General features: G+C 45.4%; 2 protein-coding genes across 4 annotated transcripts in view; one reads left to right on the forward strand and one right to left on the reverse strand.

Annotated features, from left to right (window-relative positions):
* Positions 1-856: 856 nt before the first annotated feature.
* Positions 857-7,642, reverse strand: PAQR9 (progestin and adipoQ receptor family member 9). The gene has a single exon (XM_058812184.1). It carries the CDS (start codon positions 7,640-7,642, stop codon positions 6,422-6,424), a length of 1,221 nt encoding a protein of 406 aa, XP_058668167.1. The 3' UTR covers positions 857-6,421.
* An 8,077-nt stretch (positions 7,643-15,719) lies between these two features.
* Positions 15,720-25,301, forward strand: part of U2SURP (U2 snRNP associated SURP domain containing) — a 42,098-nt gene continuing 32,516 nt past the window's right edge. For all 3 annotated transcript variants that reach the window (XM_058812128.1, XM_058812129.1, XM_058812130.1), the window contains exons 1-2: positions 15,720-15,783; positions 22,685-22,732. In XM_058812128.1, the coding sequence (XP_058668111.1) occupies positions 15,739-15,783; positions 22,685-22,732 (93 nt within the window). In that variant the 5' untranslated portion in view covers positions 15,720-15,738. The remainder of the gene's footprint in view (positions 15,784-22,684; positions 22,733-25,301) is intronic.

Genomic DNA, 25,301 nt, shown 5'->3' on the forward strand with positions numbered 1-25,301 from the left:
TATGTAAGAACTGAAGGTTCCTGTACTCATGCTAACATCACCTGTGTTTGAAGAGAACTGCATTCAACACATTTCTGATCCTACAGGTGTCACAGTAAATTATACAAAGAAATGAGAAAAGCCTTTATAAATGCATTTCTGCAAAAATGAATTCAGAATCAACTTTATTTATAGATCACACCCTTTTTTTTTGCTAAAAATGCATAGTCATTACATATACAGTAGTCAGCATCCAAAAGTGTACAAAGAGTAAATTTTCAAACCCTCCCAACAGAACCACACGAAAGTCACACTTTGTTCATTGCATGCACAGCCCCTTAAACATGATACCTCCTACTAAAGCGTGCTTGAACCTCTAGCAGACAGAATTGACTTGCTATACACTGTTTCTCTGTACTAATAACCCCCAGCTACAGCCACAAATCCTAAGGCATTCCCATGAAGTAGCAAAGCCCTACTTCAGAATCCTCCATGTTCTGAGTACGGCCCAGGAAGCAAATGCCCTGAAAGCAGAAGTCTGCTGGTGGTGTTCCCTTCCAGGCAACTTCAAGCAAAAGCCTGCTTCCTTTGTCTTGGTCAATAATTTATTACTGAATTCAGTGGAATGAAGCAGCATCTGTCTAAGCAAGATGTGAAAATTATTTAACTTAATTCCACACCCAGCTCCAAGACACTAAGTGTCTTGAATGGAGGTCAGTGTCTTTCAGTGCATGTGACACTACCATCTTACATCTCATCTGAGAGAGTAAAGTCTCAGCTGTAACTTGAGTGTTGGTGATACAGCCCTGACTCAGAGGTATCTAACAGAAGCTAGGAACATACTTGGATATTGGGAGAATTTCTAAAGGTACAGGCCTTGACTAACAAATCACTCAAACCCTTTGATGTAGTCTTTTTTTTTTTTTTTCCCTCAGCTACTGCTGCCAGTTAGAAAAGCTCTAAAAAACATGGTCCTCTTGTCAGTGGTGCTTTTTGTATCAGCCCTTCCAGCTGATGGGCAGAGTGGGATAGTAGAATAATTATTCAGGGCTTCTTGACGGAGTACATATATGTGGTCAAAAGATCTCAGTTCAGATTTCACTCAACCATAAGATTAACTCCACGTAGTTGGTTTTGCAGAACAGGAGGGAAAAAGAGAACGTTGTTTGATCAATATAATTTTATATTCTCAAATTATTTTTTTTTCTTAAAAGCTTCATTTACTTCAGGTCTTTTTACTCTGGTAAGAAGTTTGACGTAGTTCAAAATTCCCAATGGCAACTGAGACATAATCATAATCTTACAGACACTGATGGGAAATCCTGCTCCATTGTTTCATAGTAACTGGAATACAATCCATGGCTAAATGAACAAGGAGGCCTCGTGGGTGTTACAATGCTCCTCAGTACAAGTTACCAGTGAGAATTTCTGAAGAAAAGCATATGTAAGTCATTTATGTTTTCTCTTTACTCCTGACCCTAGAGCATTTAGTCAGCCTGTTTAATACTGCCTGGGTCTTGATTGCCCCCCACTTGAGCCAGTGGAAATTTCTGGAGCCATCAGCTCCAAAAAGACACAGGATGTGAACATCCTAGGAGTATGGCAATGACAAGGGTTTGTCCCAAGAGTTCACAATCTGGAAACGTTCACGCTCCTCTCCCTGTGAGATGACGGAAAATATAACATTCTCTCTGCTGGAAGATTTCTTCTTAGCACCTGGGAGGGTGTTTGCATTTTTAAGTGCTTTACAAACATTTGCTAGTCTTCAGAGCAACCCTGCGAGGTAGGTAAGGTATATTCTCCCCATCTTACAGATGTGGAAACTGAGACACAAAGGGTCAAATTCAACCCTGGTACAATTCCAGTGTTTCACATGAATTAAAATTCATTCAAAATGAACACAGTTTAAACAACTTGCCCTAGATAACAGAACAGATAGTGGCAAAGCAAGGATAAGAACCCAGGAGTGCCTGACTCCTCAGCTTGTTACTGGCCACTTGGTCATTTTTAAGCTCATAGGCAATGAAGAAACAGTTTAATCTGGGCAATCACTACAGGTATGACTTGCTTCTGTAAGGCATGTGGATGGTAATCAACTGAGTTTAGTGCAATAATGCTCCATGAATGTGCTGCCTCAGAGTTTACTTAAACATGAAGTAAAACTTTCATACTGTCATTTCCTGCAGGTGCACTGTTGACAAAAACCTGACACAGTAGCTGGATTCAGCAAATAAATAATAAGCATAACACTTGGACAACTAAGCAGAATTACCATTTTAGCAAAAAAAATGAACATACTTCTACTGTTAACTGCTACATTTCTACAAGTGCAGCATGCAGATGAAACCTTTCCCTTTGTTTCCAAATATAGATTCCAGTCTTGCTAATGAGGCTGCTCAGAGCTTCACAGATTCCCTGGATAGTGACATTCAAATACACACACTGCAGAAAAAATACTGTATCACCACAGAGAACAGGGTAGTGATTACAGATGAGGTTCATCGATCTTACAGGAAGATGAGCTGGAAGCTCACAGGCTACTCAGAAGTGCCCAGAAGCCAGGCTTACTGAATATATGCCAGTGTAGATTGCAGTTCTAGGCACATGCTGAATGCAAGGGAGGGTGTCTATGCCACCAATACTCTGGGAAGTGGCCCCAGCAACAGTCACTTCACATCAGCACAGGTGTGTCAGTCTGAAAGTCAGTGCTGGCCAAACACAGAAAGACACCCAGGCATTTACAGGCCACCTCCCTGTGCTCCAGTCCCCACCTTGCGCTCCCATCCCTGTACAGAATCTACTCCAAAAGGCCTGAAAAGCCTTTTTGGTTTTAAACATGAGCTGTGGAATCCACAGTGTAGACCTTATGGCAGGTTATAAAAACATTATGACACGTACTTCTGCAAGCAAGTTAGTTTTCTAGGATTTCCTTACGCATCTAGTCTGCAGGTGAGACCTCTGAACATGCTTACACATGTTCTTCAGTCATGTGCTTTCACACCAGAAAGTTATCCTGCACCCTTACAAGTCACACAAATGCTGACTCACTTCTATATGAGCAAATTCAAGCACTATAATTATAGATATCTTGTTCCAATTTGAATCTTTTTATCTCAGATTAGTTTTGTCCATTGGACACAGCAAATGGAACTATTATCTGCATGCATGTCCTTCACTGAATAGACACAGACACTCAGGTAACATTTCCCTAGATATTCTCCACACTTACTGTACCTTTTTAATTTGTAGTCACATTTTTTTTTAACAAAAACCAGACAAACAAAAATCCATTAATTAGAACTCTTAAATTGTAATCACATCTCCCTGTAGCCATTCACTCAGGAGTCAGCAGCCTGCTTACAGTGGCTCAGCCAGCAGTGCTTGCAACCAGCTTTTACAATAATTCCATGAGGTGCTCAGGCCCATACACGTGCCTAAACAATCTGCCAACAGAAACTTCTGAATGAAGCAATATTCTTAATATCAGAGCCAGGTACCAATCTTTAGTGTGACTGAGGCTCACAGGCAACTCTTGTAACAGCAGTTAAGAGTCCAGTAAAATTGCAGCTGGTTGCAATCCAAACTTTATACTGTTATCTGTTGTTGAGATATATATAGATGACCCTGGGTGGCCTAACTCCAAATATCAAATGTATTTTTACAAGTTAGCAACAGCCATTTTTGACATTGCCTCTTGAGATGTCCTCTACATTGTGACTGACAAGCACAAATATAATTCATTATACAGTATGCTTTGAAAGCCTGGTCTTTTACATTTGGCTTTTACTGTTTGTTTCTGAGCTGCCTTCTAATGCTGAGGTTTGCTATCTCTAAGATTTATTTCTTAGTTTTTAATTGCTGGTTGGATGTGCTAGTGGCATCTCCCAGGCAAACCCTTTCTACATAATTAGTTTGGATGAGTCATTGGGCTCTAACTACTATGCCTCTATTATTTTAACTTGAATACAGCCCATCTCAAAGATTTTTGGCCTCTTTTTGCAGTTGTGGAAATTCATAGCTTGACATGGCTGAAGGTCTTGATCCACTGGCTTTGGATTGTGAGTTTTCAGGATTTTCACAATATTAAAGCACATTTCAAGGAATAACTGTTGTGAACCAGCCTCCTCTCCCAGTGGTGCAGATCATTTTCTGCTTTGTTGGCAGCAATGAAGAAAATAAAGAAAGCAATGCTACATTTATGACAAAACTTAGTGAAAATAGGTAAAATTTTAAATACTTCGTGTAGTTTCCATTTTCTTTTCATGCAGGTTGGTAAATTAAAACTGAACACAGCCACTCACACAGGCTATGCAGTTTTTTATGGCCCAACAGCAATAACTCAAGAGGCCACACTTTGGGAACTGCTACTCCAGATAATTCTAGTCAATCTCCTTAAAATACATCTGACCCTTCCAGAAATGACATACTAGCAGAATTGTGGCTGGCAAAGAGTATTTGTTAGGCCATTTTCATCGTTCGCTAAGAATCTAAAATATTCAAACCATTATACTTTAAATGGGTTGAGATAAAAGCTAAATTGAATGAGTGTAATTTTCTTTTAGCTTATGCACTTCAATTGAGAAATTTTCATAAAGCTGTTACATTGATAGAGGGCATATCAGTTATTGGGTCTGTGATTACTCTGACCCATGTTTAAGGATGTGACTTTATAATCCCTGGCTACAGTCCTTCCTATATTCCCATTTTAAACAAAGGGGACTTTGTCTTACAGAAGATGAGAACTGGACTCAAAACATTGTCTTGGGATTCAGATGCCATGTCCATGAAAATGGGAAAGACCCAAGCAGAAATACACTTCTACAATAGGAGCTGGGTAAAACAGCTATTATGCTATTATGCAGTCTGACACAAGGGTTTGCTAAGGAAGTACCACCCTTCTTTAGACAATGGGTTACACAAGCAGTTTCTCACCTGAACTTCGCTTGGTAAGCCCCTTGTGTAACATTATTGCACTTGTTCTGTCACACAAACGCAAAATGCATCTGCTTAAAATCTGCACAAAAATGTTTCTAGAGTAAATTCAATCTATACTTAGCTCTTTGTCCTGTGACAAGGATAATACATGGGTTGCTCTGAAAAGATACTGCTTTGGAAAACACCTCCTAATTCTTGTTTTTGAACTCCCCCAAAGCTTCTGAAAGATGACTTCAACACATCCAGCTGCAGCCACAACTAATCAAAATAGGAAAAAGTGGGGAATGACAAAAAAGTGCCAGTATCCTGTACTTGTAGAGCCAGATTTTAGGTGCTGAACTCGGATTCAGCAGTATCGTATTCTGCAACTAATTTTAGGATGGTAAATATGACAGTGCTCTAATTAAAGAGCAGCAGAAACTAGTTCCATGTAGTTTTTTTAAAAGATCCAGAATGAGATCTTATGCATCAGTTACTCTCTTTACATCCACAGAACTCCCACCGAGCTTGGCAGGGATTTATAGAAAGTCTGGCATCTGACTTTGACTCTAGAGGACTGGTTTGGGGGTGATTTACCCAGGAAGATAAAGGGGCCCCTTAGCAACTCCCTCAGCACAACAGATGTTCCTGACACGCTGAGGGAAGAGCCATTCCATTATGCAGGGTCCTTGTTCTTCCTCTGCCCCCGTTCCAAACCAGTTTGACCCCTTTCTGGTTCGGTTATTTTACATATCCTTCTATTTTATTTTAGTATCCGAGTGGCTACACCAACCACTTACTGTCTGTCTAATTAAGGTCTCTCCATTAACTGGTAATTCTGTAATAATTCACAGCTGTTTTTCCTCTCGCTCTTAAATCTATTGTTCCCTGGCTGAAAAGGCTGCAAGACCTTAGAAACTATGGATAGCTATTGATTTCTTTGCATTTAAAATCCAGTATGTGGCTGAAAAGGCCTGTTACAATATCAGAGAGGAAGATAAATGTCAGTGCATAATCTGCTAGGAAATTTCACATAGGAGTTGATTAAAAGTCTATGAGAAATCATTGCACAAATGTCTTCAGGTGTATACATATATATACACATATATGTAGCTAATAAATATATAGCTAGATATATAAATATATATGTATATACAGAGCTAGTTTAGACCTAATTGTTATGAAATTAGTAAGTGGCATTCACCATTCATGCATTCTTCCTAGTAGCAGAGCTAAATTATTTCAGCTTATACTCTAAGCAGCAACATACCAGTAAGCATTTGCTTGCTTCCCCTGGTAACCTAGTAGCTTAAAGAGCACGAGCAGTTCTGCCACGGTCATTTTCTCCAGCAAACCTCCAAGAAAGGGACCTGGCTCTTCCACAGGTGTGTTTCCCCAGGTGTCACAGCTTCTTCAGGACATGGTGGCTCTGGACTGAGGGTCACCAGTCTGAAGGTCATCGGCCCAAGGACCTCCAGGCCAAGGGTCACTGGCATGGTGGTCGCTGTCCAGAGGGTCGCCAGGCTGGTCAGTCCTGCTTGCAGATGTCTGCAACGTTGAGGAACCTCCTGACGACAACAGCAAGGCAGACGGTCAGGAGCAGCATATAGCCCACGGTGCCTAGGTAGGTGGGGGCGGCTAGGGGTGCCTTGAGAAACTCAGCCAGCCCGTCCTCCACGTAGTGTACCTGGTCGTAGATGCTGAGGAAGGTGAAGATGTGGAAAAGCTGATGGCTATGCCCCACGATGTCGAAGAGCCCCGGCTGAATCCGCTCGGGGATTTTGCTGACGTTGAAGAAGGCGGCCACCAGCAGCCAGAAGTAGCGGCGGTAGAAGTAGACGAAGAGCGTGGGGTTGCGTGCGCGGAGGTCGAAGAAGAGGCTCTCGAGCATGATGGGGCAGGCCATGCTGAGCGGCATGGCGAACACGAAGGTGCGCACGGCGAAGGGGTATGCGCAGCACGCGGCGCGGCTGCGGCAGCAGGCGGCCGTGCAGCCCACGGCCAGCGCCAGCGCCACGGGCAGCACCAGCACGCGGTAGGCCGCGATGGGCAGGCTGCAGTCCAGCTGCCAGCCCAGCCGCTGCTGCACGTAGCGGCTCATGGCGCCGGCGTCCAGCAGGCTCAGCCCCGGCAGCAGGTAGTAGGAGTAGGCCACGGTGCTGGCGAAGCCGTAGTAGCTGATGGAGGCGTAGTCCAGGTAGAAGAAGGTGGCGCGGAGGCGCGGGGAGAGGCAGCTGAAGAGGTGGGCCGTGCAGCTCATGGCGAAGGTGAGCAGCACCCCCGAGGCGTAGCACCAGAGGGGCAGCAGGGCCGGGTGGTGGAAGGGCACGTCTCCGGCGCCCCGCAGCAGAAGCAGCCGCCCGAAGCGAGTGAGGAAGAGCAGCAGTGGGATGAAGTGGGTCCAGAAGTTGAGGGTCTCGTTGGTGGGCTGCAGCACCGAGGCCAGGCACTCCTGTGCCGAGCAGTGCAGTCGCCGGTAGCCCGAGAGGATGAAGCACTCCACGAAGTCCTCGGGCACCTCATCCCACCGTAGCAGGGTGGCAGGGCGAGGCGGCGGTGGCGGCGGCGCCGCCTCCTTCTTGTCCCCATCGCCCGCCGGCATGCTGCCGCTGCCCCGGCCGGCCCCGGGCCCGCCGCCTCGCCGCCGACCGGGCGAGGCAGAGCCGCTGCGCCCGCAGCCGCCGGCGAAGGATCCGCGGTAGCTCTGCGCCTCTCCGCCCCCGCCGCCGCCCCCGGCAGCATCACTCATTGCAGCAGGGGCAGTGGCAGCACCGCCGCGGCTCCTCCCGCCCCGCCGCCCGGCATCGCGGTAACTGGAGACCGGCGGCGCATCCAGCGCTCCCGAGGAGCGGGAAGAGACGCCCCCGCCGCCCCGGGTAGGGTTTCCCGGGGTGGGAGGCGCTGGACACCCGAGCCGCCGTTAATGATTGATGCGGCCGCAGCGGGGGGGCGGGTCCGTGAGAGCCCCCGCAGCGAGGCGTGTGGCCGGAGCGGACCCGCGGCGCCCCTTCCCGGCCGCAGGGTCACTGGCACCGGCACTGCCCGGTGCGGGGCCTGCCCGCGGGGCTGTTCTGCTGTAAAAAGCACAAAGGGGGCACCGGGGCGCCCGCCCAGCCCCGAGCGCGGCTGCGCCCGCGCGTGCGGCGGGAGCCCCGGGAAAAGGGAGATGGACCCGCGGCGCTGGGGGATCCCCGGCGGCGCGACAGAGCGGGGAAGTACCCCCAGACAGGGGACGGGTGGCAGCTGGGTGGCGGTCTGTCCTGTGTGCTTCGGTAAGGCCGCTGAGACCTGATTTCTTTGGTGACATTATCTCATGCAGTGAATGCAAACGTTATTTTAGGCTAAACCTTCCCGGCCGGGCTGCATGGGGTGAGCGTCACTGACACACACGGCACCCACCTTATCTGCGCGCTCCGAGCGGGGCGGCTGGGAGGGACACTCGGGAACGGCTGGCAGGAGCTGCTCCGTGTTGATCCTTGGACAAATCCTACACTTATTGTCGCGGTTATGCAAGCAGCACAGTTACATAATCGGAATATAAAAATACGGGGGAAAGCGCTGTACGGATGTTACTTTTCCTTGAGACATCTGAAGGAAATAAAAGGTTAATGCACCTGCACCAGTAATGCAGATACAGGTAGGAGGCAGACTAAGGGATTGCTCTCTGCTGCTTCAACGTGTTTCCTTTTTGTTTGTTTTCAGATAGTCTTAAACATCCAATAGCTCTCGGTTGCCAAAAGTACATTTTACGTGGTGATATTCAGATACGTGCATGGTCACATGACATAAACTGAGGTCAAGTGTAATTAGAACGCTTTGTCCAAAGATTTTCATTAAAATCTTCTATTTGGTAGTGAATCACAACAATGTGAAAAATCTGAACAAGGGGGCAATCAGAAATAAGTTTTTTAAGTTAGCAGAAATAAAGTCTTAAAAGTGTGTTGCTGAAAGTGATTTTCAATGCATTTTTCATTAAAAAGTAGGGCAGACTGGTGACACTGTTTATAATCTTTATAAAAATTACACAGGAGACCTGCTAAGAAAATAAGCATAACTGAACAGTGCTGAGAAGCCAACATAGGGAGCAAAATATTAAACAAAAGACATTTTTCAGACCGCAGGCCTAATATGCTCTGGTACCCGTGTGTTTTAGAGGGGGTGCATGCTGGAGTGCAGGGACACAGCAAGCAGACACTCCTTGGGGAGGGACTGACAGGGCTCTGCCTGCAGGGAGCCTCAGGAGTGGGCAGGGCCCAGCTCCTTGTGGGCTCTGCAGTGTGGGATTTCAGGAGAGGAAAGGCTTTTGGGGATTACTGGAAGCTGCTCTGCCTCTGGTAGAGGTCAGGCTTCTCATGGTGCTGCTCTCCACTAGAGAGGCCACAGAGGAGACAGGCCAGATGCTGGACTGGGCGCTGCATCCCTGCAGAGGCAGGCAGTGGGGAGGGGGCTCTTTGCTAAACAACACCCACCCCTGTCCTGCTCCCAGCCCACCACACATGCAGGCACTCCCAGGAGGGCTGTGGTGATCCTGTCTCAGTCCCATATGGCAGTGAGACTGCCAGTCAATGCCACTGCGTGCCCTGTGGTAGAGGGCCAGAGTGACCATGATCTTCAGTCTCTCTCATGAAGGTTAGATAAGAAGGGGTGGTTGACTGAGAGCAATCGGTTTCAAACCTGCACTAAAGAGGCTGTTGGAAAGCCACCAGCAGCTGTTGCAACAGATGGTGTCTAGAGAACGACAGCATCCACTGCTGATTGGGAACTGCTGGCCTTGCAGCAGTAGCAGGGCTCGTTTGACACGTTCTGAGTTTGCTGCAGCCTCCCCACGTTCAGGGATGTGGGAGGCTTTCAGGCCTCAGGGAGCTCTGGGCTGTGGCCTGGCTGCCTGGGAGACACCCACTGGGTTTATGGCCCACTGGGGCAGCCCACGCTGGGAGGAGCAGGTGGGCTTTGCTTGTGATTCAACACTGACAGTCCTGGTGCACACTGGACTGTCTGGCTGTTGGTGGAGTACACACTAATGCTTTAGCAGCCACTTACATGGAACTCATTGCTAATGATCTAAGTCTTTTGCTTATTTCCAAGGCAGACTCCTCACAGGGAGAATGATCTCTGAGGACAGCCTGGGCTTTCATAAAGACTGCTGCATACATATTACATTGACTTGAGTATTCTCCTCCCAAGCCAGCTGTGGGATAGTGTGCAGGGAACCTTACAATTTGAAGCACTTACAACCTCAAAATAGCCTCTTATTCATATGTAGTCCATCAAGGTTAGTATTACATGACTATTATGTGGTGAGCCAGGGAGAATCAGGACATCTGGAGGTCACAGAGAGGAGTCCACGTAATGTAGTGCATGAAGAGCCTCTCCATTTCTCTAACCAGAGTTTATATTTAGAAGGGCATGGTCAGCATATACCATGGTTAATCCTACCATGTGTAGAATTTTCTGCAGGCTTTATCTCCAAATAACCTTTTAGAAGACTTTTAAAGCACCGATGAAGGTGCTGCCTAATGAGGTAAGTAATGGAAGCTAATGTTAATCAGAGCTGGATGAAGACTCAAAGGAAAAGATGTGCTAAAATACCAAATGTGAGTTTGTTTCTACATTATACTTTTGTTTTATTCAATGTTGAAGTCATTTCTGAGGCGTTATTTTGTCTGAAATATCAGAAGCCCTAAAAAATATTCTAAATTACTTCAACCCTACCCAGTGAAATTATGCCTTTTGATTAGGAAATGAAGAAATAAAAGCTAAATGCATGTTTTGCACTCAAACATAGTCAGCACACTAGGGAAGAGGTTGTACTTAGCCCTCCTACTATACACAGCTTTTTTGAATAAATAAACTAGATTTAAAAAAACTTAAAAAGAGAGAAAGTCCTAATGTGAATATGCAGTGATGGAAGATTCAAGATGCTTTTGAAGATAAACCTTTAGCCTCACCCAATTCAACTCATGCTGGCAAATATCAGTCTTAGTAGAACTTGCTTGACTTAATCCTCCACCATACAATTCCACCTGTAGAATACCTTTTTTCTTTTTATATCTTCACTTCTAGGACAGATTTTGATGATTTCTTTCTCAGTAACGAGTTTTATCTGGGTAGAAACACTTACCCTCTTTGTTTCCTCTGGAGTTTTTTTCTGCACTGAAACCTTTTTAGTAACTCTGACTCTGTTGTGACATCTTTCATGCAACCCCACTAAACCAGAGAGAGGGTAGAATTTGGCTCTATTTAAAAAGAGTAGCTATTAAAGAAAGGGAAGCTTTGGCCTCATCTAACTTTGTTTGCTGTACCTCATGGTTGCAGTTTCTCTGGGAGAACATCTGAAGAGATACACAGACATACAAAAATAGTCCTTTTGTTCTGTGTTGGTTTTTTTTATTCTTTCTTGAATGTGTATCAATCTCTTGCAAATAATGGTTTGATGGGTAACTTTTCACTGCAGTGATTGCAATACTTTGTAATAATTGAGTAGACACTGTGCTTTGATCTAATACTTAAGTGATTAACTTGCCTTTAAAGATTCTGCTCCGCTGTCTTTGTAAGACTGGATAAACAGGAAACCTTGCATCACTTTCTCCTTCTTGACTAACTAACTAGGGTCAATTATACTCTATAAAGCTAATACCTTGATAGATAAAAAAAATGGGAGTGATACCTATATTTTAAAGCTTCAGCTGGAGGAGAGAAAAGGTAGATGTTGTGAATGGGAATAGTAGTAACCAACATCATAGTTGCACAGCAATGTTCATTTTAATGTCTCGGTGATCAGGAGCTTGTAATTTTCTGCCCTCTTTACCTTGAATATCTACAGGTTTGTATCCTTTATGCTTTAAAAACCAGCAATGAAACCCATCTGAAAAAAACACCAAGCACAGCAAACTGGCTAAAATACTTCACATTTAAAGAAAATTTCTCTGGAAGTTTAGTTGTTGTCTTCATAGAGTTTTGAAAGATTTGAGGTAAAACTTGCCTTTTTCTTGACAGCAGCAAATCTGAGCGTAAGTATTGCTGTGAAATTAGTTTCACTGTGATGAAGAATAACGTATCGGATGGGTGCATATTTCATGTTTTCCATGGTCAAAATCCACCACTGGCCCAGATTCCAGGGGCTTGTGGTAAGAGCAAAGTACAGCTTGTCCTTTGCAAGGGTTGCAGAACTGAACCCTCACTTACAAAGTGCATAACTAAGAAATTGTTTTGTTTGTATGTGCAGAGTGGGAGTGTTTTGCAGAGCACAAATTGCTACTCACTGTTAGTAACCTGACAGGAGGGACTCTCAGTATGGCGAAGGAATGACTGGCATTGCACTAATCTTGAACTTCCGTGCTTTCAAAACAGCTGATAGATGTGCACATCTGGATTCTAGCCACGTAGGCTAATTCTCTCTGACAAGAAGCTGCAGGAGAACTTTTGAAATTAAGCCTTCATTTGATACTTGCACTAATGCCTGCAAACTACACCGCAAATGACCGACCCTTCTCAGCCAGACGGCGCAGGTCAGATGCTGCCCCTGTGACTGCTTTGCGTAATGCCCCTCTTTGCTTGAGGCATCCCAGGGGGAGGAAGAGCCCGGGTTCCCTGATAACACGCGTCCCAGGAGAGAGCAGCGAGGTCCTGGAAGGGAGAGCAGCTGCTGAATGGCAGGAGTAGAGCAGCAGTCACAGCTTAGGGAAGGTAAAGCACTAGCACTGAGAGATGGAGTAACACAGAGATGGCTCCTGCCGGGGGACAGAGAGCAGACAGAGCAGTGGCAGCAAGACCAGACTTGCTGAGAGGCGAAGTGCCCTCTCCCAGACAGCCCCTCTAGCTGTTTTTCGTTATTCCGGTGGTCCCTGCTAAGGCATCTCAATTGAGGCCAGGCTGAGGGCTGCCCGCCTCTGCTCGCAGCGCTCCCTAGCAACCCGCGGGGCACGGCGGAGCTGCCGCCGCCTCTGCTGAGAACCCTCGCTGGCGGAGGAGGCGCAGGGCGGAATGAGGGAAGAAGCTGCAAGACGGCTGCCTAAGCACTGGGGAACACACACACAGGCGGTTGCTTTAGGGATCCGTGAGCCACTCTGCGAAACTACACAGCAAAGTGTGAAACTACAGAGTTACAAACCTGTACACCCAGCAGCTGCACTCCTGTCCTACTCACTATCTGCCTGCCTCATGTCCTCGAACGTGCTTCCTTTGCCACAGGCTAGGGAACTTCCACAGCACCCGAAATCCTTCCTCTCCCTTTCCCTCACACCCACGTTTGCTAAAGAATTGCAGCAGTTCTGTGCCCTGGTCTGGAGCGAGAGCAATGGAGAGCTTTCTTCTGAAAGTTGGGAAAAAAGCAGCCAGAAAGACAAGTGTAACACAGTGCAGCATGTGGTTTACTTAATGTAGCTTAGTGTTAATTATTTATGATAATTCGTGATTTTCCCAAATATATTGCCTAATGATACTTGTCATTGTGACTACAGTTAATAAACAATTCCCAGGTCTGCAGGCAACCAGACCTACTGCATTATAATGAAAAATGCCTACAATTTGCTTTTAAATATTATTATTATTATTAGCTACCCTTTCCAGCATTAATTCTCCATGGATTTCTGCATCTCACTGTTTCCTTTCCTTTCCTTCCTGCCCTCGCTTTCCCATGAAGCCCAAAAGCGTGACATGTGTTCTCATTCACTAACTGTATACAAGTGCTACTGTACTATTGCAATGTGTTATAAATAGCACAGATTGAGGAGTACAGTTCATTCTGAAAGATTATCTTTAGAGATGACCTTTGAAACTCTTAGCTATTTCTTTCCTGTTTTTCTCAGCATGCTCTGGATTGTGATGCTCTTAATTTGTTGCAGTTTATTAATTGCAAAAGAGCGTAGAGGCTAAGCAGTAAGAGGACTTGAACAATGAGGTGGATAATTAAAATGGATTAATGAGGTGGATAAAATAAAGGGATTGAGGCCAAATGGAGCACAAATTTTCTAAACATTATTGGCCCCGAAACCTCTTATCATCCAAAGGCACATTCCTCTTTCCAGCTAGATGTCTGTTTCTCATCCAGAAGTGTCAGTCATCTTTCATGCCAGGTTTATTAACATGGTGCCAGCAGAGTTGAGCATCATCTCGTGTCTTCTCCTGTAGCCTTCTCCAAGTTCCCTAGCTAGTTTGCTTTCAACTCATTGCTGCACCTGTTTGCACTAATATGGTAAAAAACACCCCAAAAGCAGGTCACAGATTATACTAATCCTGTATCTCTGCAAGGCAGTGAAATGGTTCTCAAGTAAACAGGGGGAAAGATGGGGGAAGAGAAGGGCTTGGCTTGGATTCTGAAGCAGTAAATCCTGCCTAATCCATCCACAATGCTCCTTGACCAACGGCATCCCTTCATGTGGAAGGACTCCTCTATGGGAACGTTTGGGGCTCAAAATATCCTAAAAAAGACTGGTGGAGTTGTGCCTGTCAATGCGTGGGTTTGATATCCCTCTCCTTCCTGCCAAGCCTCAGTGATTCCTCCTCAAATTTATCCAAGAGAGCCGTGCAGGCTCCTGCAGGCTGGAGATGGGACCAGTACGCGCTCGTCGCTGCAGTCGCTCCGGTGTATTCGGTACAAATCCTCCCTCTGTGGGGCCTCGGCCGCCCCGCCGGCACCTTGTGTGGCGGAGGGCGGCGCCAGCAGCCCGAGAAACGCGTGGTGCCGTGTAACCTTTCTCCCTGCCTCAGCTGCAGCTGCAGACTGAACTGCGGAGTAAAGCAGCTCGTACCTAAGGAACGATGGGGAGCGTTATTTTTTATTTCGCCATTTTTTGTGTAACTTCGGGTGGAGTCACCTTACGTGGCACGGGCCGCCTCGGGCGGGCGCTCGGCACGGGCCGTGCCTGCCCCCTGGCGGCGCCTGCGGGGTACCAAACCCAGGGAGCTCTTCCTGCTGCCCGCCCTGCTCTTCCTGCACATTGACCCGCGTCCTCCGCCCTTCAGGGACAGAGACTTCCCTGCCGTTCTCCGGCCCGCCGTGAGCCTCGCTGCCGCGCCGCTGTGCCCTGTCCGCCCTGCCCAGCCTGCTCAGCGCTGGTGACACGCGGTGACATTGCCATGGACGTGCTCGCAGCTGAGCCGTCACCCTGACACGGCTGCGGGCAGAGCAGCGGCTCTCAGCAGACCATGTCCCTGCACACTTGGACGCACATCTGCAGCCGGTGAGGTTTCCTGAGAGTTTTGCCCTCCTCTATAAACTTCCAGCCCTCTGCAGTTGCCTCTGCCGTCTTCAACCTTTCCTTTTGCTTTTTTTTCCCCCCCTTCCTTCTGGAACTTTCATTCTCCGCTGCCCCAGCGGTTGTTAGCACAGGCCCTGCTCCCTCCCGCCGCTCACAGGGCAGTGCGTGTCGGCAGGTGGTGGATTAAAGCTTTCATTAACTTCTCTGTATCTTCCTGTCTTTTCCTTAAGTATTATCTCAGCCCCTGCATATTCCACTCTGAAAATCCATGAAAGCACGGGGATTCAAGACTCGTGATAGATGTGACGGCTGGTTATAATCCCCAGTTAAACAGCCTTCAATACACTTGCAGTTGTAGTGTGATATCAAACCCAGTAAGAAAGGATGTGCTGTGTTAGCCTTTTCAGTACTGAAGGGCTTTTCTCACTGAGGTGCAGCATTTCGGGTTGTTCCCAGCGCTGTCCGCTCCGTTTCCCGTCGCTGCCGTGCGGGCCGAGCGCTGCCAGCAACGGGGCGGCCCTGCCGCGCGGGGGGGCGGGGGGAGCCATCGGCGGCTCGGCCATCGGCTTCGCGCCCTCCGCTCGCGGGCTCGGTGGGATCGGCGCTCGCTCGGCCGCCGCCAGGGCTGGGCGAAGGGAGAGGCAAGATGGCGGACAAGGCGCCCGGCGGCTCGCAGAAACCCGCCGGGAAGGTGAGGCCGCTCCGCCCCGGGCCCGCGCCCGCTCCCGTCGCCTCGGGAGGCATGGCCCGCGGCCCGCTCCGATGCGCTCGGGGAACGCGGCCCGCTGCCGCCGCGGCGGGGCCCGGTAGCGGCGGGGCGGCGAGGCGCGGGCGGCGCGGCCTGCTCTGAGCCCGGGGTGACCGCGGGCCCCGGGACGGGGTGGGGGGCGGGATGGGGGCTCGGGGTCCCGGGCCTCTTGCGGGGCACGCCCGCTCCTCGGTAGCGGCCCGGGCACGTGTCTGTCCCCGTGGCGTCCCCGTGGCCCGGCCGAGGAGGGCGCGGGGCTCGGCGGCGGCGCTGTGCCGGCCCGCAATGCCCGAGCCCCGCCGTGCCCACCGACGGCTTCCATTCCATTGCCCTCCCTCCCTCCCTCCCTCCCTCCACGTGGGCCGAAGCCCGCGCAGGGTGAGTTTCCAGCTCGCGGGTGGGAAGGAAAACCACGAATTGAGATGGAGTGGGTTCTTTTGAAGCGCGGTGAAATTATAAGTTTCATAGAATTGCTGCGGCGTTCCCCGCGCTTTTCACGGAGCCCTCTGTACTTCCTGTAGGTGCTGCTGGCTGGGTTTCCAGCCCAGGAGCGCAGGTAGCGCAGCAGCTCTGCAAAACCTGGCCCAGAGCTGTGCTCTGGAGCAGCGGGCACAGCACGGAGCTGCCTGCGCTCCCGGCATCGCTCCTGCCCGAGGGCGGAGGGTGAGATACTTTGGGGGGTGCACTGGCCGCTGATGGTTCGAGGATTGCTCCCTTTCATTCACTTTCGTTTCAGGTTTTAGGTCAGAAATATATAAATCTTCCAGGTTTTGGTGTGTGTGTGTGCAAGCCATTTAAACGGAAAGCCGTGTTATGGTTCAGGAATTACCAGTGCTATAAATGAATAATTTTTGCCCGTCTTTTTATTAAGCAAGACCAGGATTATTTAGTTTTTTAAAATTTTATTTTGCTGCCAAGAAACTGTAGTAATTAATGTAGTTGGTAGTGAAGTGTAGTTACTTAAAGTCTTTGCATGTTTACTCAGTTGTTATTAGAGTAGGAGCGTTTTATTTTTGCTTCCCTTTTATGATCTGTTCCAAATATTGCCAAGAAATGTTTTTTTATCTTGCTTTTGGCTTGGAATGGCAAATAAGAGCTGGACAGAAAACTTCAGTAGTAAAATAGATCTTAATTTGTGGGCAGTGCCTTTCAGGGAATAGGACATTTTGGGATTTCAAGTATAATTAGAAATAGAATATTTAATTATTGATGAGTGCAGCTGATAGCGTGGTACAGAACACCAACCCAGATGTGATTCCTTTCTTTTTGCAGTTACATTGTAGGCTATTTGTGTCATTTGCTATTTCTGTACTGATGATACTCTTTCTTTCAATATACACTAATAATTAATTTATAGGGATTGTTTTCTGTCCTAGATGTCAGTCCTGCAGAGGTGTGTTCAGGCAGTTAACTCTTCCATCCCATGGAAGCCACCTAGGGAATGTAAGGTCAGACTGTTCATCTGCCAGGGCCTGCTGAGGACAGGCTGTACCTGCACTGCCACTCTGTGCGCTCCCCTCACTCCTCATTTCTCAGACATCCCATTTCTCCAGACATCCTTGCCATGTTCCACTTCACATTCTAGATCTGGCTTGTTCCTTCTTGTCAGTATTATTGTATGTGCCACAGAAAATAGGGGTAGTACCTACTTGGATCCATGGGAATGTTTCTGTTGAAAAGTGAAATAAAATAAGACATCCTTATCTCTTGGGATTTATTTCTCAAAAACAAAATCTTGGGAGATCTTAGGGGGCTGAACAGTGTGTGTCCCCTTTGGTATCTTTGTTTTATTATTCCATAAGTGCTGGTGATATACATTGAGATACTTTTCAGATGTCTGCAGAAAGAAGTGGTATTGAAATTATTAATATTTGTTTTAATTAGTTTATTCACACAGGGATTAAAATGTGGATTTTTAGTTGAGCGTATATGAGAATGTTTATGGTTTAACAGTTGAGCAAATAACCATTTTGCTAGATTTTACGAAGTAATTATTTATCAGACATTTTGATTTTTTTAATAACTTTAGGATTCATTTACTTACATAATTAAAAGTGAAGTTGCAGGCTTCTTTTGCATTTACATTTGTTTTGCAAATGCAGTAATTTATGTACCTCACAGACTCATAGAATATGTTTCAGTGGCAGTTCCAATTCAGTGCCTTTGCTGGCTTCTAGATAGCTGCTGGAAAGACACAGTGACCTTTTATTTTCTGTGCTCTGTGAGGAGCTATGACCTAGTGCCTGAAATAAAATAAATTCTCCCCTTCAGAATGGTTGGAATTTGTTCTTCAGTCTTGTTGTCCAAGTACCAAATTTGACCCAGTTTATATATATATATATATAGTGTAAAATCCCATTTTTTCAGCCAGGCATTGTTTGTTTGATTCACTGGAAAGCGTTGCTGGAGGTGGTGCAGGTTCAGGGAGCCCCCAGTGCCTGCACTGCTGTGGTGGCAGCTGCTTTGTGTGATACTGGCAGCTGCTAAATTACTTTGAGAGTCTCCCATGTGAAATGTGTTGCAAAAGCATTAACTATTCCTTTGGCACTTTGAGATTAGAATAGCAAGATTGGTGCTTGAGATTTCCAGAAATCCAAGTAGGAAAGAAGGATAATAAAGAATAGAAAATAGACATTGCAAAGACTGCACAGCACATCAGTGTAGGGCATGATTCTGAAATGACAGATGCAGATGTTCAGTTATTTATGTAAGGACATTTTAGCTGCTCAGTGACTCTTTGATTTTGTTATTGTATCTTCTGAGAATAGTTACTGTCTGGCAAGGCCACTGCTCTTACATAGACTGCTGTCCAAATTGGGTGCCATATGCAGAAGAAATACTGAAATACTCCACTTGGACCAGGCTGTACTTTTCCCTTTTTCACCCCAAAAGCTGGATCCGTTACCTGAGTTGAAGGTTCTAGTGGAATACAATTCTGTACAAATACTTCTGGAGAAAGCCACTGTCCCTTTTCTATTGTGTTTGCAGGTTATGACTGCTCAGGTAGGAACTAATTCTAGCCTGCATTATTGCAGTAACTGCAAACACTAAATACATTAGCTGTCAAATAATTGGCAGGTGTTTTCAAGCACTTATTTTCTAGAAAGAAAGGGAGAATAAAAAATATAAGGCAACCTGGGAACCTCCTTTAGCTGAATTTTGACATCTTAATTTATGATGTGTTCCATTTGTTTTTCCTTGCTGTCGGTGCTGGCACGAGGAGTCTCAGCCTTCACTACTCCTTCCCTAGCAAGCTTTGGTTCTTCACTACTCCTTCCCTAGCAAGCTTCTCTGGTTGCTTTGGCATGATTTGGGCAGCAGGCTGCTGCTCTGAGTTGGGAGATGCTTTGGCTGAAGCTCCCCATCTCCCTGTGGTGGGTGATGAGCTAGACCAGGAGCAGTCTGGAGTTCAGTGTGACCACTGTGGGGGCAGGATCAGTGGAAGGTGTTAAACGGGGCAGGAGTGGCTTTCAGCAGAGCTTCCTGTAAACATTTCACCCTGAAGCTATTGGTTCTTTCAAGGACAGGGCTTTCATTTATGTTTTAAATTGTAGCAGTTACAGTTGTAAAAATACCATTCAGCATTTATAGGACCACAGATTGTCTCCTGGGTTCTATTGGCAGCCTTTCTGTTTTTATTGCTCTTTGTTTCACTAACTGGCATCAGTATTAATTAAAAAAAATATTTATTGTATACAGTGTATTTTAAATACTTGTGAAATAACACAATCATGCCAGGTCTACTGAGAGATCTTTAAGTCTGGAGAAACCATGAAGAGCTGGATTTGTGGGCAGGAAGAAGGACGTTGGAAGAGCTATTCTCTTCTCTGTTTTCCTTGGAAGCTTCCATGAAGCTAGAAGAAAATCAGGATCTCAGAGATGTCTCTGCTTTGTCATTTTCATGGAAGTTTGTCATAAATCTCATTTGTCTGGTCCTTTGAAGTTTTTGTTTTTTCTTTTGGAGGTTGAGTGAGGTTGGCTGGATTCAGCTTTGGGTGACCTGAGCTCCAGGACTGGGCTTTGACAGGGCTGTATTTTAATGCAGGCTGCTGAAATGACACTTCAGCTGTGCTGGCACATGCTTTGACAAATGCGCAGTGTGAAAGTGATGGAAAAAGTGATCCATCTTAAAAAAGTCTGGGTGAGGACAAAAAAAAGGAAGATAGTTCTCATGCAGAGATGCAATGAATTGGGGGTAAAAAGTTATTTGTCAATTGTGCTGGCAGTGACTGGAAGTTGGATTCACTGCATTTTTTCTGTTGGCATTTTGAACTGGAGGGAGCTGTCCTCACTCGCATCTCATGTGTAGGGCAGAGCTTTGTGTGTCTCTCAGCAGTTAAATTCAGTTGGGCTTCTTGACATGATGAGAACAGAAAAAACAATCCTGCTCTAGATTTCAACACAGGTGGGCAACATCTTCTGAAATGTTTCCCTGTGTTAGACACCGATTCCGCTGAGTCAGAGCAGCTGGTCTGACTCCTAAGGAAACAAAATGGCCCCTTTTGTCAAGGCAGTGCAGATGGATGCAAAGTGCAGTGCTGGGAGAATCTATGATTTTTTAAAATAACTGCTGTTTGGAAACTGGCAGATAGCAATGTGTAGTTTTGTCAAGAGCCTTTTCATCTTGTGCTTTGTCAGAACAGTTGCTTGGTTGGTCAGGAGCAGTATCAAAGGTAGAACTAAATTTATACAAGGTAGAACTAAATTTATACATAGGAAAAAGAAGACCTTAAAAATAAGAATTGTTGAAGGAGGAAGATGACATGGCTCTCCAAAGCTGCTAGTTATTGTGGGGTACAGTTGGTCTGAAAGCTAAAATTGCTTTTAGAAGTTTTCTGAGTGCACCTGAATAGAAATTGTGCTGCTCAGCTTATGTTGAGTGGCTCTGCAGTGCCATGGTCTCTGTGGGTGGGTTGGGAAGTGCCACTGGACTCCCACAGAATCTGTGTGTGCCACCACACACTGCAGCCTTTCGGAGCAGTATCATCTGCTTGCTGCTGGAGAAGCAGATATAGTGTCTTGCTTCTTTTTATGTTCTTCCTCAGGATAATCTGTGTCTGTACTGAGCATTGCCACTGTTACTCTGTAATGCTTTGTTTGTGTCCCCCCTGTGAGCAGCTTCAGCACCCCCCTGTTGGGAGCTGTCACTATCAAAACTTCCATCAGTGAAACAGATGTGGGGACTCAGGAAGGGGCTGTTCCCTTGTGCTGCTGCCAGACAAGCTCCTTTCCTGGAGCAGCACAGCAGGGCAGACAGCCCTGTACGCTCCACCTTTGGCACTGATGTTTTGGGCTGCAGCTCTCACTGTTTGTTGGAAGGCTGAATTGCAGCTGGGTGCTGCTTGCCGCAGGGTGGCAGCTGGCAGCAGGAGAATGCTGCTCCCATGCTCTGCAGTTCTTTTGTACAGTGTACATCTTTTATCTGTGTGATGTTGGGCTACGCTTTCCTAAAGTTTTGAGGGGAGGACAGCTTTCTTTAGGCTACATTTGTGCACTCTGGAGACCTGTGCATAACAGATTACTGATCTGAGTGCCACGGGCAGTTGGAGATCACAAAAAAATCCAGCACCAAGTACACAGGAGGAGAAGTTTGCAGGCAGTGGCATTAGTAAAAAATGCTTGAGATATTTGCTTCCATGTGTATTCTAATGGACTGCTACTGCTGCATGTGAACTCAGCTTGTTATTGGCTTCTGTGCAGAGTTGTGCTTGTGAGTCATGTACAGTGCTGCAAGGAAGGGGATTTGGGAGGTCCTTGAGAGTAAGACATGATTTTTTCCCCCCATTTTTTTTCCTGCCCCATTTATCTTTCTTAACAAAACCTCCAAACATATTCCTGGAAGCCTTTTGCTTCTCCCTTTCTAGAGCTGTATCTGTGTGTTGCACTCTGCCTTTGTGCACTTAATTCTGGTTTCTGTTGAAGACCATTTCTTTCTAAATTGATTTTACTGTATAACATAGGAATACACTTGTTAAAAGAGAAATGTCTTTGTCTTAGCTGATGAAAAAGCAGCATGCACAATAAAAACAAGGCCTAGTAAATGATCTTCTAGAGTAGTATTTGGTGCTTGTTGGTTTTGAAAGACTGGAAATGAGCATCATATATTACTATTTCTGGTATAAACTATAAACTCCTGGTAATGAGGAGAAATGCTAATGTTCTGTAACTAATGAACAGATTTCAGCTAATGGAAATGTGTTACTTAGACTTAAATTTCAGTTAAGGTATGAATTGTGCATCAGGCAATAATACTTTAATTTTCTGGAATTTGGGCATTACATAATTTAAAAGTGTGTTCTCCATCACTTAAGCTCATTTAAAGTCTGATTTTGTGTATATGCTGGTTTAGGTGTTAAAGTTCAGCTGGAGTTTAAAGTAACCAGTTAGTACCTGGTCACAAGTTGTGGTTTTTGAGGTGGCCAGGTTCCATCTATGCACAATATAGTAAAAACAGTTTTGGAAATTATTTTATAGGAAGCCAAATGTAATCAAGCACTTAATATAATCTTTGACAGCCTTTAATGACAACCCTTGAAGATGCAATGTAACTAACCTACTTTTTTTCCCGTTACTGATGTATTTATAAAATCCAGCTGTGGAAATTCAGATTTTTTTAATGGTCCATCTTTAGGTCTGTCCCTTATTTGCCTTATATTGACATTGCTCCTGAGGTGACCTAGGTCAGATAGATCATTGAAATGCATTATAGGTATCTTTGTTCTTTGGTATTTGGATGTTGAAATTGAAATGAAAATTCGTATTCCAAGAACTGGGAAACCCCCCCCCAGAGGTTGTGTGTCTGTTTCTTGTTGTGTTCCTCACCTCCTCCTCATTCTCTCCTCAGGTCAGAGGGCCAGATGCAGTACATACCACTGGATCTGCTGATTCACATGTAAGTCCAAAACACTTAAACAAAAAAACAAAAAAATTCCAACCAAACCCAAACTAGGCCTGTTTTTAAAGAAACCTGCTTGCTACAGGCAGAGTCTGGTGCATTGGGTATGTAAGCTGTAGGTGTTTGCAAATGAACCAATGATTTAATGTTTAAAAATACTCCTTGAAACTTTCAAAACAAGCAGCAATGTAGGAAGCTGTGCTGCATGGCACTGCATCCATAATGGGTACTGGAACAGAAAAAAGCAGCAAGGACTCTGTATGGGTTTGTCTCTGACACTGGGGAGTGCTTGAGGATGCAAGGTGATCAGTGCTGGGAATCATGGGATATTCAAGTGCTTTTTCACATGCAGTTGGCTTCTCGAGGCTGAGACAGTGTGGCCCTAATTCCATCCTTTATTTTTATTTTTCTTTCTAATAGAATATGATAAAGGAAAAGGTAAGAAGAATAACCTGGTCCTGCTGTCCCCCTGCCCCTTATCCCCTCAGTGACGAGACCTTTGCCTGGTTGTGTGGTTGGTATGTTGCATGAAGACTTACCTGTTTCTGAGCTAAAATGAAAACAGGCAGCAAGAGCCAAACTGGGAGTTAATACCAGACAATTCATTCTGTGGTTTGGATTTTCTTCAAGATTTCAATTTGATTTTGTACATGCAGAAGTCAATTATCAGCTGTTAAATTGCTTGTAAGAGCATTAGTTGAGTTGTGGTAGCAGAAACTTTTCATAGAGAAGTAGCTTGTTTTATTGATTTCTTTTACTTGCTACAGTTTGGGCAATTACTCTTAAATCTCTTCTGAGTATTTTGTACTGATGGACTGGAACTTTAGTGCTTTGTGCCACTTCACAGTCAGTGCAGTATTCTGGTTAAACAGAAGTTTGCTTTCATACAGAGATTTGATTACTCAGCTGTAAGTTTCTCTTTGCTTCTGTCATTTGCTTTACCCTTTTCACAGTATCTTGCATTTTTGGAAGGAGGAAGATCTTCAAGTTTTGTGTAGTTCTGTTGTTAGGAATTCTGTGAAGCTGCATATGGTTAATGACAATGTTATAATTGCCCATTGGAATCTAACTAGCAGGCATAAATTAGTTCAATCTTAACTTTATATTGTTCCTGCCAGTTGGCAGGTGTTTTTTTTTTTCCTGAGACCCTTTCTAAACTGAGCAGCTCTTAGTGCCAGAACTCTTTATCTTGCAGCTGCTTCCTTTATGACACTGGAACAAATATTCATGTGGCTGACCTGCAGGTATCCTGTGACATTACTGTGAGAGATTATTTTCTGATGACAGGATAAGCCTTGGGTAGGAGTGTGGTATTTGCTCTGCCTGCAGTGCTGTGCCATTGCTGTGTGCTCATGCCAAGGTTGTATATTGTTTGACATATTGAAATAGAAGCTGCTTTTCAGACATCTGGGAGATGGGATTTTATTAAATTTAAAAACACAGAGATGAATTAAAAGCTCCTGATAAGCCTGTCACAGTAGCTCACGTTGACAAACATGGTGTCATAAACCAGATAACTTCACAGAGAACATTGCATAAATTTGTCACTGATAGCTTTACTTTCAGTGATGAAGAGGGAACAGTTTCAAAGAAGTATGAACTGCTTGGTCCTATGCTTTGCACAGATCTGGGAGTGATGCTAAGCAAGGATTATAAATTGAAGATATTTCAAACAGTTTGTTTTCAATGGTGCTTTTTTATGAAAAAAAAAATTAATAGGAAGCTGATACTAGAAATAAAACTCTTTGCAAAGAAAATTAGTCCTAGAGGAAACCCTTTCCAGTTGGTATCAGAATATTTTTCATGATATGACATTTAAGTTGTTCACCTTATTTGACTTGATGTTGCGTTGAGTTGATTTTTTTTTAAGAACTGTCATTGCAAAAATCATAGTTTTAAGCATCACTGTGTGCTCTGTGTAAGAGCAGCACAAATATTTTGGAAACAAGACTAGTAGCTTCTGGGGCTTTGTTGTTGTGCTGGTTCTTCATGAATTACTGTGTTAAGGCAGGAGTTTCCAGAGAGGTATCTTTTCTCTCTTTTAACTTCCCACTGCCCATGTCTTTGGAACATGCTCTCCATCCAGTTGTCTTTCTTCTCTTGATGCTTTGCTGCCTATCAACTACCAGAATAGAGTCTTAAGAATTCCAGAAATTACTGTTATGTGGAGTACTTCCTTCATCAGGGTTTTGGAAAGAAATTAGAAACAGTCTAGGAGCTGAATGTGAAGTTTTTGTGTGAGGTTTTTGTATAGCTGAAAACCTCTAGAATGCATTTTGTTGTTCCAGCAAAGCTGTTAATTTTTACCTTGAAGTACAATGGAAATTTAGCATCCATATGGTTGTTCCATTACCTGTCCAACCTTGCACAAACATCATTCTTGCCAAAAGAGTCAGAGAAGCTTTTGTGAGGGAAGGGGGAAGAACTGTAATGCAAAGCATGTATTTCTGGAGGTTTACAAACTGCAGCACTGCGCAGTGATAAATGTCCAGGCTCTTACAGCAAGTGTCCTTCAGATTTCAGCTGTGTTTGAGTGGTGTATTAAAAGCTTCCTCATTAAACCAAG

Source organism: Ammospiza caudacuta, chromosome 11 (genome assembly GCF_027887145.1).
Source record: "Ammospiza caudacuta isolate bAmmCau1 chromosome 11, bAmmCau1.pri, whole genome shotgun sequence".
NCBI lineage: Eukaryota > Metazoa > Chordata > Aves > Passeriformes > Passerellidae > Ammospiza > Ammospiza caudacuta.